The sequence below is a fragment of the Strongylocentrotus purpuratus genome, unplaced genomic scaffold (assembly GCF_000002235.5).
Source record: "Strongylocentrotus purpuratus isolate Spur 01 unplaced genomic scaffold, Spur_5.0 spur5_scaffold_10, whole genome shotgun sequence".
Lineage (NCBI taxonomy): Eukaryota > Metazoa > Echinodermata > Echinoidea > Camarodonta > Strongylocentrotidae > Strongylocentrotus > Strongylocentrotus purpuratus.
The window spans coordinates 26,795,778-26,810,874 of record NW_022145595.1 but is presented as its reverse complement, the minus strand read 5'-3'; the positions used below and the strand labels follow the sequence as shown (position 1 = coordinate 26,810,874).

Here is a 15,097-nt window from a genome sequence, read left to right as displayed (position 1 = left end):
CTCAGTATGTACTAGGGTTGAGGGAAATAGACCCGAGAAGAGAAGAGGCTGAAAGGTATTATATTGAGAATTGCAATCGCTCCAAATACCCGACCATAAAGGGATTTCAAAAATAAGATGGTGGCAGACTTTGATGGCATGTATCATCGGCTGAAAGCAAGAAGGACAATAACTCATATACTTTAACACAGAGTTAGTGCCCTTATAGCGCTCAGCGGTCGGTTACATCTCTGTTAAGTGGTATGGGATGTGGAATAGAGATAAAAGACATTTGAGCGGTTGTACATCTGCGTGTAAGAAAGACGGAGGGAGCTAGAGTAGTGTTTGGATGGCGGTCACAGGTCAGGGGAGGCAATCAGACACAAGTAGTGCTTAGAATTGATGGGTGTTTGGCATGGTCATAAGAATGAGATGGTGGAGGAGAGATGGGAGAAATATAATGTAGAAAGGCAGAGAGAGAGAGATAGAGAGAGATAGAGGTAGATAGATAGATGTATAGTGATACTGTGAGAAAGAGAGAGAGAGAATGAAAAGGAAGGAGAGAGAATGAGAAAAGAAGAATAATCATAAATAGAGAGAGAGAGGGCAAAATGATGAGAGTGGCAACAGGAAAGAGAGAGGAAGAACAAAAAAGCAATACAATGAAAAACAGGAGAGAAAATATGAAGAGAGAGAGAGAGAGAGAGAGAAAGTGTAAGAGTGAAAGAGAGATAACAGAGAATAGACGAGGGATAGAGAGAAGTGTTCAAAAGAAGGTAAATGTACATCAATATGGACAAACAAAGGGAGTGAAGAAGCTAGGGATGACTGAGACTGCAGACCATCTTGCAAATGCAGAGCAATGTATGTTATTGACAATCAGAAAGAAATTTGTGAAATGACAAACTGTAGATTTGGTTAGACCAGATATTTCTGGGCTAGAGGGTTAAGTGCCTTCATAAGGGTGGTGTTGAGACATACTTCAACCTGTCTTCACAAACCATCCGCCATGTTGAAGCTTTGCCTACCCTACCAGCAATCTTACAATAGATTACAGTCGTCCATCACCACACATGCTTTTAAGGTGTCACTAGTACTTCAGACCCTGCATCTCTATGCTCTCCATGCTAACCCAATTCCTGGGACCTGTTTCTCAAAGCTTTTTTTCAATGACAGACGACAAAAATCAGTGACAAATCTGCCGATAACCAATCAGAAGCAAGGATTTCACTAGCTTATAACAAAAACTGTCATTTGTCACTGATGACAAGTTTTGTGAAATGGGGCCCTGGTCACTGATTTTCCATTCTGAATTTGAAATGAATTCCTCAATGAGTTGATGATTGGTCATTCCCTTTTTAATGAATGAAAATAGATAACAGAAATGTTGATATGAATTCTGGTTTGATAAAGCATCTGTGAGGCCCATACCTGCTTGTGGTATGATGCTGTAATGTATTTAAGTTGCCTTGCTGAAAGGCAGTGGGCTTGTTTTTTTTCTTAAGAGGTCTGTTAAGTAAATTTTGTTTTGGTATATTATATTAACAGGTTCATTGATTTATATTGATAACTTTGCAGTTCAAGCACTGCATAAAAGACTCCTTTTTCTACTTCTGAATTTTTTGTTTTATAATCAAACAGCTGTGACATTTATTTTGTTGCATTGAGTATCCAACAGTCAAAGCATTTTGTATCAATAATATACATGTGGTTCATAAAAGACAAGAATTTTTATTGTTTTTGTTGTTATTGATAATGATTATTTTGGAGAGGGTTTTTCTTTCCTTTCACAGGTTTATTTTTAGATATTCAAACCTTTATTTCCAGTACTATTTCTTAATTAACAATCCTTTCCATTTCTTGTATTATTTTTCTCACAGGCATATGTGCCATAAAATGTATGCATGGTGAGCGTCATCCAAGGAAATGTCGTTGTGATTGCGATGAAGGCTATAGCGGAGACCTGTGTCAGATACCAGATCCAACCACGCCCTCTCCGCCCACCACACCCACTCCATGCGACCTAGATTGTGGATCCAATGGTACCCTTGATGATATCCTGTAAGTAACCGTCTACTTCTAAGAGTCACAATGATGTTAAATTGATGCTGTTGAAAGCTAAACACTCTTCTTGTTCTCCACATTTAAAGTTTCTGGTGTAAAATAAGATGATAACAATTCGTACCCCAATGTATTCATTTATTTCACCCCTAAAAAGTAAGCTTTTGAAATTGTTTTGGGTGGTATTAGAGGTTGATACCATCAGCATATCCAACAATATAGATGTTTTTGGCAAAATATGAAATCTTGTGACCATTTTTGGCATATAACATACTGCAAATGTTTGTGTCAGGATGTAAAAAGAAATCACTTCAACTGCAATGGCAAATGATCTGCACATTGTAAGTGGGATTTATTTACACTGCTGATGCATTATGGTCTGACAGTACTTTTTGAGATGTGGAGCATTGAATACAATAGCATAATGCAGCGCTGGGTTTATATACAGAAGTGCAAATGACGTCACTGCAACGTGCCAAGCATTCTTTCCGATTTCGTCACAAAGAAATCATTATTTTCTTCTCGAAATGGCTCTACACTGCTTCCACCAGCCCTCTTGATCGATGCTGTTATAAGTCTATTTTACTGTCCTTGACTAAAAATGGCATAAGTCATGATTTCTATTTCAGATCCAGAAATGGCCTCTTAAGAAAACTTGAATGATGAAAGGCGTGGGGAAGGTGTGGAGTATATTCTGATATGGAAATTACATGGAAGGTTTATAATCAATTGTAAACTTCAAGGTAACGCCCCAATTTCAAAAAATGAAATGGAAGCTCTCATTACCAATCATGTGAAAGAATATGTTTTGACTAATACATGATGATAAAAAATTTGCCGGGAAACCGCCTACTAATTCATATATTTGGTAAATTTGTTTCTCTCATGGTCTTTGAGAGATATAGGGTAGTCCCATATACATCTTTCTGTGTATAGTGCTTGTAACTTTACGAAGAATGGGCCAAATTTCTTATCATTTTGATGATTCCAGAACCTTGCAGATGCTAGATGCTAGATGATCAACCTTTTCTGATCGATTCCACAACGTTTCTTTCACAATGCAATCGGATGACCATAACTGGTCTTTACCTTTAATTTGAAATCTATTATGTTATATACATACAGTGTAAAAAAATATGAATCTAGTTACAGGGAGTTTTGTTTTACCAGTTTCTAAAATTGAAAACCCCATTATGCTGAATAATTATTATGACGTGCCCTGTCATTTACTGAACACGGAAGAGGATGAAGATACATCCTTTTTCCTTGAGAGATCCCTATTATTCATGTTAAAAGATACACATTTGTGTTCTAGCTATCTCATTCTAGAAACCTACTTTGATGTGTCTGGCCTTGCACAAAATTCCCCTCTTTCCAAGCAGGAAATATTTTGAAAATTGCAGTCTCAAAAACAAATTATCAACCCCTCAGTTATGTTGTGTTTGTTTGTGTGTCTGAATGAAATGAATGTGTCATGTTAACTCCCAGATCTCCCTCCACACATAAGTGGATAATTGCTACCAAACTGCCAAAGGTGATGAATGTCTAAATAGAGATGAAAGGATATTGCCTTAATTAAAAAGAAAAATAAACCATTTAATTCAATTCTGTAGCGAGGATATCTATGGAAACATTTGTACCCCATAATCCCATTTATTCTTTAACCCATTGCCGACCAGAACTTATTCGTTTCTGCACCAAACCTATTGGGTATACGCAAATCTAGTATTCAAGAGGTTAATTAAGGGATTAAATATCACATTTGTAGAAATGTGATTGGAAAATGCATGTTTATTTCTGCACTTTGGAATAACTGATTGAATTACTCCTTGCCTATAGAAACTTTATATCAATGGTTTAAAAATCATCATATAATAAAGTTTCCCCTAAGTAAGTTGCATTTATGATTAAGATTCAGTTTGAAAATCAATTATCTTTTTATATCATTAGAGAATCCTATTCGGCTATTGATCGCATCCTGTTAAATAACCTGTTATTTCTTCACATTTATACAGATGCTCATGATACATTGACCTTCCCCCAAGAGAGAAATCAATTAAATTTTCATGGCAGTCTGTGATGTAACAAGATTTTTTTTCAATTTCATTTTGTTTATCTAACCCCACCATCAATGTTGTAATCCAAGCATATTTGGGGTTTATTGTTTGCCATAAGTTTAGGGTTGCTGCTGATATTTGCGCAACTGTCAGCGGCATATCTGCCTCTGAAGTCAAGAGGGAAATGGGTGCATATTTGCTGGTTGATTATCGTCTAATGAAAAGGATGGTGTCATGTCAGGAGCATGGTTATCTGATCGGAATTATCAATTACGATGGCACAGTGTTGTTATTGGTTGTGTAAACATGGATGGAGGGAGGAATATAGCAATGGATCGAGATTGTGAGAGGATGGGGAAGTAAAGTTATGATAGACTAATGAGAGGGGGAAGAGAGAGAGAGAAAGAGAGAGAGAGAGAGAGAGAGAGAGAGAGAGAGATGGGGGAAGATAATATGAATCAAAGAAGCATAACTTGCAAAGTTATTACTGGCTACTTTGGCAATAAAAAAGTTAGAACAAGAGATAGAAAATGGATAAAGTGAGGAGAAAATGAAAGCGATAACAATCAAGTCAAAATAAGAAAGAAAAATTGTATTCCCTGTTATTTCAAGCACATTGTATGTTATTTATGTCTTATCTCAAGAATCGATCAGAAACCATACCAGATACCAGGCGCGTACACAGGGGGGGGGGGGTGTTTGGGGGGGTTAAACCCCCCTTTTGGTATTTTTATATGTGTAAACCCCCCTAAATTTTCCTAAAAAACCCCCCTTTTTGGATTTTTTTTTTTTAATAAAAAAAAGAAAAAAAAGTGACCTCTTACCCCCCCCCCCCCCCCCCCCCGCTTATTCAGCGGCTGGCTGAGTCGTTGCGAAATTTTCGGCCCGATTTATAAATGTTAAAACCCCCCCTTGAAAAAATCCTGCGTACGCGCCTGCCAGATACTAATAACATCTATTATATCAAAGGCTATACTGATCATTCAAGAGAATATATTAAGTACAACAGTATGTAAATGATATTTTACCTGTATGTTTTAAACAAGCAGCCTGATGTTTTTCTTACACAATACACTGTTGTAATGAAAGTCATGTTTTATCCTTTTAACAGTTGCACTACTAGTTTAGTTAGGTAGATGTACTATGGAATAACATGAAGTCATCGCTATTGATTTTTGTTTCTCATTTTCTTTTCAGCTGTTTCTGTAACTGCAACCCTGGTTTTGAAGGTCAAAGTTGTTCAGAAGTACTTCCTACAGGTCGTACCCCTCAGCCAATCAGTCCAGACAATTGTACACTGAACTGCGGTGACCATGGCAACATGGTCAGAGGTAGCTGTTCCTGTTTGTGTGACGAGGGTTACAGCGGCAGCACCTGTGCAAGTGAGTTCACCTCCACTGTCGTCGATGTCGGGGAGGAATCTGACAATGACATCAGCTCCAGCAGCAGCAGTGACTACCAAGGTGCTCTTGAGTTAACGCTTGTGATTGGGTCATGTGGTTGAATCATGTGATCTATCATGTGACACAGCAGTTTCTGAATCATGTGACTGATGATCAGTATGTGCTGGCATATCATATGACTTTCTTGACTGATAGATCAAATTGAAATGTAATGAATATTTTGAATCTGGCATCATATCAAGTTAAAAACAATAGCGCTTCCTGCTTGGTCAGATGTTTTGAGAGAGAAACAAATGTAGATTTTACAACAAAAACAAAGTCTTATTCTTTTTAAAAGGGGGGAAACTAATTATGAAATCTTTGAACATTTCAAAATATTTGACGAGAAGTTGGATATCACTTTTGTTTGTTAGCATGATTTGATTATAGAGTTATAAGAACAGAGAGAGTCAGTCAAGAAAAGATGATATGATTTGTTATCACAGAGCTCTACTGATTCATCAATTCATCAGAAATCTTTATTGTCACGTAACCTCCAATGCTTTTAGATTCTTCCTTTCATTTCCACCCTCCCACTAACAACTCCACCCCCTCAAAATTAACTTTTCAGTTCTTCATACACTTATGCTAACCTTTACATTCATGTATTTTAAACAAAGTTCATTTATTGCCCACATTAATTTTCATGTGTCTAATTTCACACACAATTTGTTCATTTAATGCATATCAATATCCTCTAATTTGATCAACATTTTATTTCATGCTGGAAATTTTGAATGACATTATATGTCAGTAATGTTTAAAAAAAAATTGGAAGATAGAATTTTAATCAATTGCTTCGCTGATTTCATTACGTGCTACAAAGTAATGAAACTGAATCTGTGGAATCGTCGATTGAAAAGACTTTTTTGTTAAAGATAAAAGGTCACACTGTCATTGAGATGAATACCATGATATGCCTCCCCCACATATATTCAGAACGCTTTCCATTTAATGAAGCATTCTGTATTGCTTTCCACCATTAACCATACAAACAAATATTTATTTAATATGAAGCCTCTCAAAATAAACATCAATTGCTAATTCATTAACCTGTCTAAATTCCAATACTGATTCTAACTTCTTCTTTACTTGTATCTATAGCATTCCTTTTCTTCTTAATAACACAATGTCACATGACCCCATAGATGAGCCAATCACAAGGCAGCGTTAACCCAAAAGTAACCAGTAGTCAATGCTGATGGCTGTAAGTGATTTGTGTCTGCACTTTTAAAACTAGAAACAAAATTGATGTTGATTCTCATGTAATGAACTCATGTTCTGTTCTTAATTTGATTTTAAGATTCAGTTTTATTTGAATTTAAAGTTATTATTTCTTCATTTGTGCAATTATGATTTATTCATGTATTTATGTTATGACTCATATCTGATGAATATTTTGTGTTTCAGGGCAATTTAAATGGCCATTTGCTAAATTCTAACACTGGGACCAAATTGCCTTTTAGAATGATTTAAAGAAAGGAGAATGGTTCATGTCAGTAATTTCTATTTTAATGTAATTAACCTAATTCTACCTCTATTTGTCACTGTTGAATTTAACATGACTGTTTCGAGCAGTAGCATTTTAAGATGACAAAGTCATTTTTATGTTCAAAATTAGAGAACGTCCACAAGGGAGAGAAAGAGTGAGAGAAAGAGAGGAAATTAAAATAGGACTTGAAGTTCAAGCTGGCATTAAAGTGCACTACGTGAGCAAAATGCGATGACTCATAGAGCCTCACTTAACCATCATTATAAGGAATACAGACTTTAATATTGACATCTAACTTGAGAAGTTTAAAGGGCATTTCCAGCTCCCATTCAATGCCGATGTAATTGGTACCAAGCAGGGATAATAAGCGACACAGTGTGTTTCTCAGCGATACTGATTTAACTAACAGCATATCATTCATTGTGTACATGAATATGTGTCAGAATGAGAGACGCAGGCAGACAAACATTCTTAAGGTGAATGTACATTTAAACACATCAGATGCTGCTACTGGTTTGTGTGACCTTTTTCAGAATATGAAAGTGGTGATAGAATTTCAAGTTATTCAATTAATCATCAAACAAAGAACTTTTATCTTGACATATTTTATCTAATGAAATTGTTCAACACTTGGGAGTACAAGGAAATTGCTTTGAACTTATTTTTCTAGCTAGATATCTACAACAAAGCTTTCATGAAAGAATAATTTTAAAGAATATTGGTATTTAGCATTTGTTATGTTTTTAGGATCTGTATTTGTTCAACTGTTTAAAGCATTACCCAGTCAAAATATCTTATATAATTATTGTTATACAAATCTGAATGATTTTATTCTTTTCATTTTTTTCATTTTTTTTTTATTGTTTCTCATCAACAGGGATTTCAATTCTAATCTCAAATTAAATTGCCTTAAATAATAAAAAAAAATTATCAGAAATAAAAGAGAAAACGAGATCAGTCAGGAATTAAGAGTAATCATGATTTAAGATCTCAAATTTAGTATCCATCATTTTTCTTTTAAATACTCAGCAGTACCAAGAAGATTGAAATGTGGTTACTCGTTTGCAAGCACATGAGCCCTTGTTAATTGTAATGCATAACAGAAGTTCTGAGCAAAGAGACTATACAGAGACCGCAGTCAATAGACACTGTACTGTATCTGCTCCTGACACAACAAAAGACTGACAAAGTTAGGCTCTGCTCAAGACTTAATGAAATTGTCTTTTAATGTCAACTAAGAGTCTGTGTGTGCAGACAATGTAGCTACTTGATAGGACTTGTAAGGGATAACTCAAGCTGAAAGTGCTTTGAAGATATTGCGTGATGCTCCTGACTGGAACACAAACCATCTCCCAGGAGACTGAAGGTTGTAGACCTGTGCATCGTGATGGTATGCCAAATGGGAAACCTTCCAAAAAAAAAGGACTAGTGAGAACTCAACCACAGTCCTTTTATCTACGGGTTGAATGTGCTTCTTTCATACATACATACATACATACATCGGTTGAGCATGCATAAAATGTTATTAATTATGTAGAGTGCTTAAGTAATGGAGATTCAGTCTTTGAAAATGATGTTATCTATGTTTTTTTTTGTGGGTTTAATCCAGATTGATTCATGATAAGGAGTAATGTTTTGTACGTATATTGGTATTGCACAATAGATGTGCAATGTGCATTGATGTGTTGAATGTGTGCTTGATACTAATGGTTAGTCTGCATTTGCTACTCTCTACCCAGGTGAAGGTGTACCCAAGAGAAAGAAATTCATTGACTGCTTGAGCAGCTTATCAGAATATCCTCAGGGGAAAAAAGAACTTCACAACTCAATTATTATTAGTAGTACACTACACTAATATAACCCCCCCCCCCCCAAAAAAAAAAAAAAAAAAAAAATACCTGGAAGTCAACACACAAGCTTTTGCAGGAACTGTTCCTACAATTCAGATTTTGATTTTATGAGAACTGATTCAGCCTAGCTTAGGCATAGGTATGAAAGTGGTGGACGTATCATGAGCGAAGAATGAAAGGGATGATTTCAAATATGTTGTGTAACTTCCCCCTATAGATGGTGGTATGTCAGGTATTCCTGACATGCTGTGTGTATATAAATCCTATGACGTATGAGTCAGTTCATTCTAGGGGAGTCTGTACATCGTTGATTACATCATATGGCACTAATAATTGGTATCAGTAAGAGGAAATAAAGATTAAGGACTTGTAATTCAATAGTTCTGGAGGATAGTAAGAGAGGAAGAAGAGGAAGGGAAGGAGGAGGAAGGAGGAGGAATGATTATGATTTATAAAATACATGTGGACCCATATGTTTCTCTTAAAAAACATCAAACGAGTATTAATTGTCTCCTCTCTTTCAGAATGTTTATCTCTGATCAACTCCTTAAGTTTCTGATTATTCAGATTAATCGCTCTAAAGGGAAGATCTGATGTCTATTTTTAAAGGAGAAATTCTATCAAACTGCTGAAATTTTACTGTATGGTATATCTATATGATAATTTTGTATGATTCCATTCATTGCAATTACTCCTTTGTTATACCATTTTAAGTTTGTTTAGTTCTATGACAAGCTTACAAGCTAAACAATTCAAATGAAATATTCCAGTATTTCACAATGAATTTGAAAATTTTCAGTGCACGAACTACACTTCTTGTCAAGCTATTTCATGTTTATTGTACATTTTTTCCAGCAAATACCTATTTTTCTGATGAATGTATCTTTTATATGTCAGCCTTTGCCTGTGTAACCTTGATGCAAGAAAGAGAGAGAGAATTAAGGGAGAGGGAGAACTGTTTATTGAGTTTAATCTTTCATAAATGACTCACAAAAGGAACCCTGCTCAATACAAGTCCTTCAATTACAATCATGTGATCGTAATCGCATTCATATTCCAACTTCATTTGAGCTGTTACCATGGCAACTGTCTCATGAGAATTCTGAAATATACCTATCTGTGATAGAAATCAGGTCCATGTTTGAAGCAGATGACTAGACACATGGATACCGTATGATTCTCTAGTTTCTTAAAAGTACAACACAGTGTCGGTAAGGAGATTGTAGGTCTGATTTTCTATGTGCTTTTTTCCTTCATCTAGTTAGTCTGAAGCCAAATTGGAAATATTTCTGCATCAATAAATCTTGAAAGCTTTCATCTCACCCCGACAATATATGTTGCCCTTCATCTAATATTTTAATTTTAATGTTCTTTTTGAACTCCTACTTTTTACATAATTTTGAAATTTATCAACATTGATAAAATGTAACTTGTGAAATTTAAGATTTAACCATTTCATCCATGAGATATTCTTGATGCCCCATTCGCACATACAAGAGCAACCAGTTTGGCGTCAGTTTGGGATCAAATGAACAAGAAACTGTCCATTTTTAATCGTTGTGGAATGTGGAGTCTGGTTCACTGTGTGACTGAGATATAAGGGAATGAATCAGCTGTAACAAAAGTTATTTATATTTCAGATATATATATATATATATATATATATATATATATATTAATCCACTTGTCCCTGAGGAAGCTACACTGCATCTCTTAAAAATTCAGGCATTCTGAAGCCAATCTTCTAGAGGTTATGTTTTTCCCTCATAGGTGTGTCCATGAGAAAACTAAGTAAAGAGATTTTCCCCTTTGATTTTTATCAATAATGTGCGTTACCTTTAACATCAGAAGGAGTGGGTGTAGGAATATAGTGGCACCTCATCGTGACGTCAAATTCTAATCATTTGTATCTATTCATACTGGTCACTAAGATACCATCTCAGATATCAGATCAAAAGAGAAGCTAAGTCAGAATGATTTGGAAAAACGTCTTTGTCGTTTCTAGTGTAAGAAGCAAGTTGAGTCATACCTTGCGTCTGTTTTCATGAAATTTGACGTCAATATATGTAACAACTGCAATGTATTTATGACAATTTTTCTCCTAGCTTGTCAAATGCAGTGATTTCAGTAGCTTATAAATGTCAATTATTAGAACTTCTCTTGTGAAATGGAGTAATGTTGAAAGCCAGGAGATTGGTAATTCTTTCACAAAGATATTTATGTCCTTCTGGCTTTCGGCAGATGATATGGAACATCCTGGTTCTTTACGTAGATGGGTTTGTTGAGAGACAGAAGGGTATTAACTCAAATATTTCTGAACTGTTTGATCTTTTGGCTCCTGACAGACGATAGGAAACATATTAAGATGTGACAGATAATGGTTGGATTGTAGTATATACAAATTATACATGTATCCTTTTTAATGAAAATCTGGACCCCTTCCCTTCCAAAAAGTTTGTGTGAAGCCCTAATTTACCACAGACTTTAACGTCTTTTTGGCTCTCAACTGTTAAATTATTATTGTTGGGATGCTGGGTCTTCTGTGTTATAAGCTATGAATTCCAATCAAGTATTTGATTTTATACAATGTAAAATGTCTTGATTCTTTTCTATTTGAGACAGATGTAGGTGAGTTCATTGTGAAGGTTATTTAAGTGGGAGCTATTTTCATGCCTAGGTTTACCTTTTAGAAGTGTTAATACGTTTGATGGCATAGAAAAGGGAAATTTCATCTGTTGCTGAGCGCAAGAAGGACATAGACTCTAAGTAAAGGTATATGAGTGAACAGCCTTCTGGCTCTCGGTAGACTTTGTGTCAAGTTTGTTTCCTGCTTGTTGCCTAGCGGTCTAAAGCTGTATTGATCAGACCTAAGTACCGTCTTCATCCACTGACTCTGGACTCGTGTTTGCTTTGTTTTAGATGACGATGTGGCGTCGTGTCAAGAAGGGACGTACTGCTTTAACGGAGGGACATGCGAAACGTTTCCAAACACAGACGGCCAATCAGGGAGCAGAGCCTCGCTAAATTGCTTGTAAGTTTACATTTGGGTCTTGATGAGAAAGTGCTTTCTACCTTTAACCTGTTTTCACTCGTTTTGGGTTTCATTCTACAAAGAGACCAGATGACTCATGATTTTTGAAAATGAGGTGGGGAAAAAAAGTCAAATAATTTTGTTACTGAATGAAGGAAATTTTTAAAAATTAAGGGTGGGAAGTCCAAGACATTGAAAGATATATAGGTCACTTATAGAGGGATGAAGAAGAAATAAATATAAAGAAATAAATTTTAATATTGAAATGATGATGAAATATTATCTTTCAATACAAATGTCACTTTCCTTATTATATGTATTTATTAATTGTCTACATGACTTTGTTGTGTTTTCACCTCTCATACACATACAGTATATTTATCTGTACCTCAGTATATTAGTACAAAGATTTAGGATTTGTAAATACATTGATGCGTGTGTCTCATATGGCTGTTGCTATATGTCAGTATTCAATTATACCACTACCCCCATGGTTTTATTGTATTACTGCTCTCATCTCATCATTCGCCATCCCTCCAGTCTGAGAAGGAAATTGAAAAAAAAGAAAGCCAGAGTGACATTCATTGACGGCTGTTAAAAACCTCCTCAGCTCGGTCTATTGATTAAAGAAAGTTCATGTGGGGTCAGTTTACCCTGCTCTCTAAATGAAGAATGATGGCTAGAAAATAGGAGCCAACGACCAAACCTCTCCAAAAAAATCAATAACTCAGTCAAGAAAGCCTTTTCTTCAGATAGAAACCTAGAATTGACTTGTTCAGAGAGATAGAGGGAGTCTTCTAACGTCACAATTTGTTTGTGCGTTGAAACAAAATCAAATTCAGTCCAGCCAGCGAGAGAATGAATGTTTCCAGCTTGTTTGCAAAAACTGGCTGAAGTAAACAAGCGAAAATATTTACCCGATCTGTGACATGTGTTCCCATTTCATATGCTATGCTATTTCATTTCCTGTGCACAGATTAACAGGAAATTAAAACCAAATTGGAATTATTTTCTAATCTGTTTTTAGTTTACACTAGTAAAATACTTGACAATTTTCCTAATAGCCATTTATGATAGCATTGCCACATGCTTATCTAACATTCAGCATAGAGAGTGAAAGCACTATACATTGAGATATATTGATGTGCTGTGGAATTGGTCTTTCAAATAAGAATACCTTTTAAGTGGAACGAAAGAAATTGTGAAGCAAATTATTTTGCTGGTTTTGAGAGGCTGGAGACCAATAACATCTATGTCCCAGTTTTGAATATACCAGTTTTTATTTTAACTTTAAATCAGAACATCTGAATGTATATTTCAAAATGTTAACATAAATGAGACTCTGACATGTGTCCCCAATTATAAACAGTTGAAAAATGAGGAATCTTAAATGATTATTTGAAGTAATCATACCATTATGATAAAACTGTTGTGTATTTCTCCTATATCCCTGTGATTTTTGTTTGACTCTGTGCTCTTGAAGTACATCAAAGCGTCTCACATTCGATTTGATCTTTCTGTCTGTAGATGTCCGTATGGTTTTACTGGTGAGCTGTGTGAGATAGAGGTAAGATGTCCTGATCTAGACTGCGGAGCTAACGGAAATCTGTCACCTGATGAATGCACCTGTATCTGTGAAGATAATTACTCCGGACTAACATGTTCAGGTAAGACACAAAGCCATTCAGAACTTACTTGACCAAAATTGTCATTTATTAATAATGCCTGACCTGCCCACAATCACACACATTTTTAGGGATACCAGTTTTCAGTCTATTACCGGATTTTAGTCACTAACCCATCCCAGTGACAGTCATGCTGATGGAAGGCACAACATGTTCATGTATGTGACCTTAAAATCCATGGCATTCAAAACCTCAAAAGTTATATGATTTTGCTGTTTCTTCCATTAAAGTAAATGGCATACATGATCTTTTACGGTAGTCAGAATGAGCATCTGAGGCAGAGGAAATAGAGTCATATCTAACATCATGCTGTAAAATGAGAATTAATTTGTAACTGAAACTTCTCAAGAAACATTCATGAATTTAAAAAATTCAGTTTTGTCAGTTGTAATTCAATTATTTTGCGACATGAACATTTTGCAAAGCTGGACCACTTGCGAAATTTGAAAACGTGCCATGCCTGCATAATTGTCCGTTTTGACAATAACTTGACTCTGCTTGAACATCTAGTCTGCCTTAACCACTTGGTGGGGAGATGGGAGGGGTTCTTATGGGATGTGAAACAAACAAGTCTATAAGTAGAAATTAATGAGAGCAATGATCGAAATCCAGTTGTTTGATGTTATGATGACAGACCTGTTCAATATACCTTGCTAAGGATATGTGCAATTTTCCCAGGGAAGCGCTATCATAATATCCCGCTTTCACAATAGGAAAAAGCACATTCCTGCACGATTGAGGATAGGAAATTAACTCTATTAGAACTCTTCCTTGAATTCAACATTGATTTCTGTCTGGACTGTAACGATAGTAATGATGCAAACTGAAATTCACAATTGGCACTCTCTGTTCTTGGCTCTACTGTCTTTATCTTGCCCAGTTATTTATGTGATAATGAAGAAGTAGGAAATAGGCATGATCAAACAGAATAGTTCATGACTTTATTGGTGTATGAAATTGAAATAATCACTTGTATTCTATGAATTTGGTATGTTGGTAAACAAGATTTCAATGAAATTGTGTTTTATACCCCACTCCTCCCCCTCAAAAAAAATCATTAGAATTGTAAAAGTAACTGAGTTTTGTTTATCTTGGATTAATTTATGGATATTCAAGTGTCATTTAGTAGTAAAAGATAAAGAAAATGGGGGAAATCCTTCTTCAATCAATTACTTGTGGTGATATCATGCAAGATCTCAGCTCTTGTGTGTAATGAAAGATATTTTGTGAAGTGAGCTTCTACCGCAGATCTCAAATGAAGTGCCTTATCTTTGGAATCCAGTGAGTGAAGTCAAGAAGATGAAAGATAAATCCTGACCACCTTACAGGCTTGGAAAGTTGAATGAATCCACTTTGTTTTTAAAAACCAAGCTTTATTGTTTAAATGCATGTACTGAAAACTTTAACTCTATTAGATGTTATGAGTATTCTAGCAAATAATGTTAATGCATTGTGTGTAAATGAATTGAATAAAAAAATGTAAAATGCTGTGAATTAGTA

At 35.4% G+C, this 15,097-nt stretch overlaps 1 protein-coding gene across 6 annotated transcripts in view; it reads left to right on the top strand.

Moving 5' to 3' along the window:
• The window catches only part of LOC756368 (protein eyes shut), a 64,868-nt gene that overhangs the window by 26,019 nt on the left and 23,752 nt on the right, over window positions 1-15,097 (top strand). For 5 of the 6 annotated variants that reach the window (XM_030979929.1, XM_030979925.1, XM_030979924.1 and 2 more), the window contains 4 exons: window positions 1,860-2,040; window positions 5,295-5,560; window positions 11,801-11,912; window positions 13,440-13,579. In XM_030979929.1, coding sequence (XP_030835789.1) covers window positions 1,860-2,040; window positions 5,295-5,560; window positions 11,801-11,912; window positions 13,440-13,579 — 699 coding nt within the window. The remainder of the gene's footprint in view (window positions 1-1,859; window positions 2,041-5,294; window positions 5,561-11,800; window positions 11,913-13,439; window positions 13,580-15,097) is intronic. The other variant, XM_030979926.1, reaches the window with a different exon arrangement.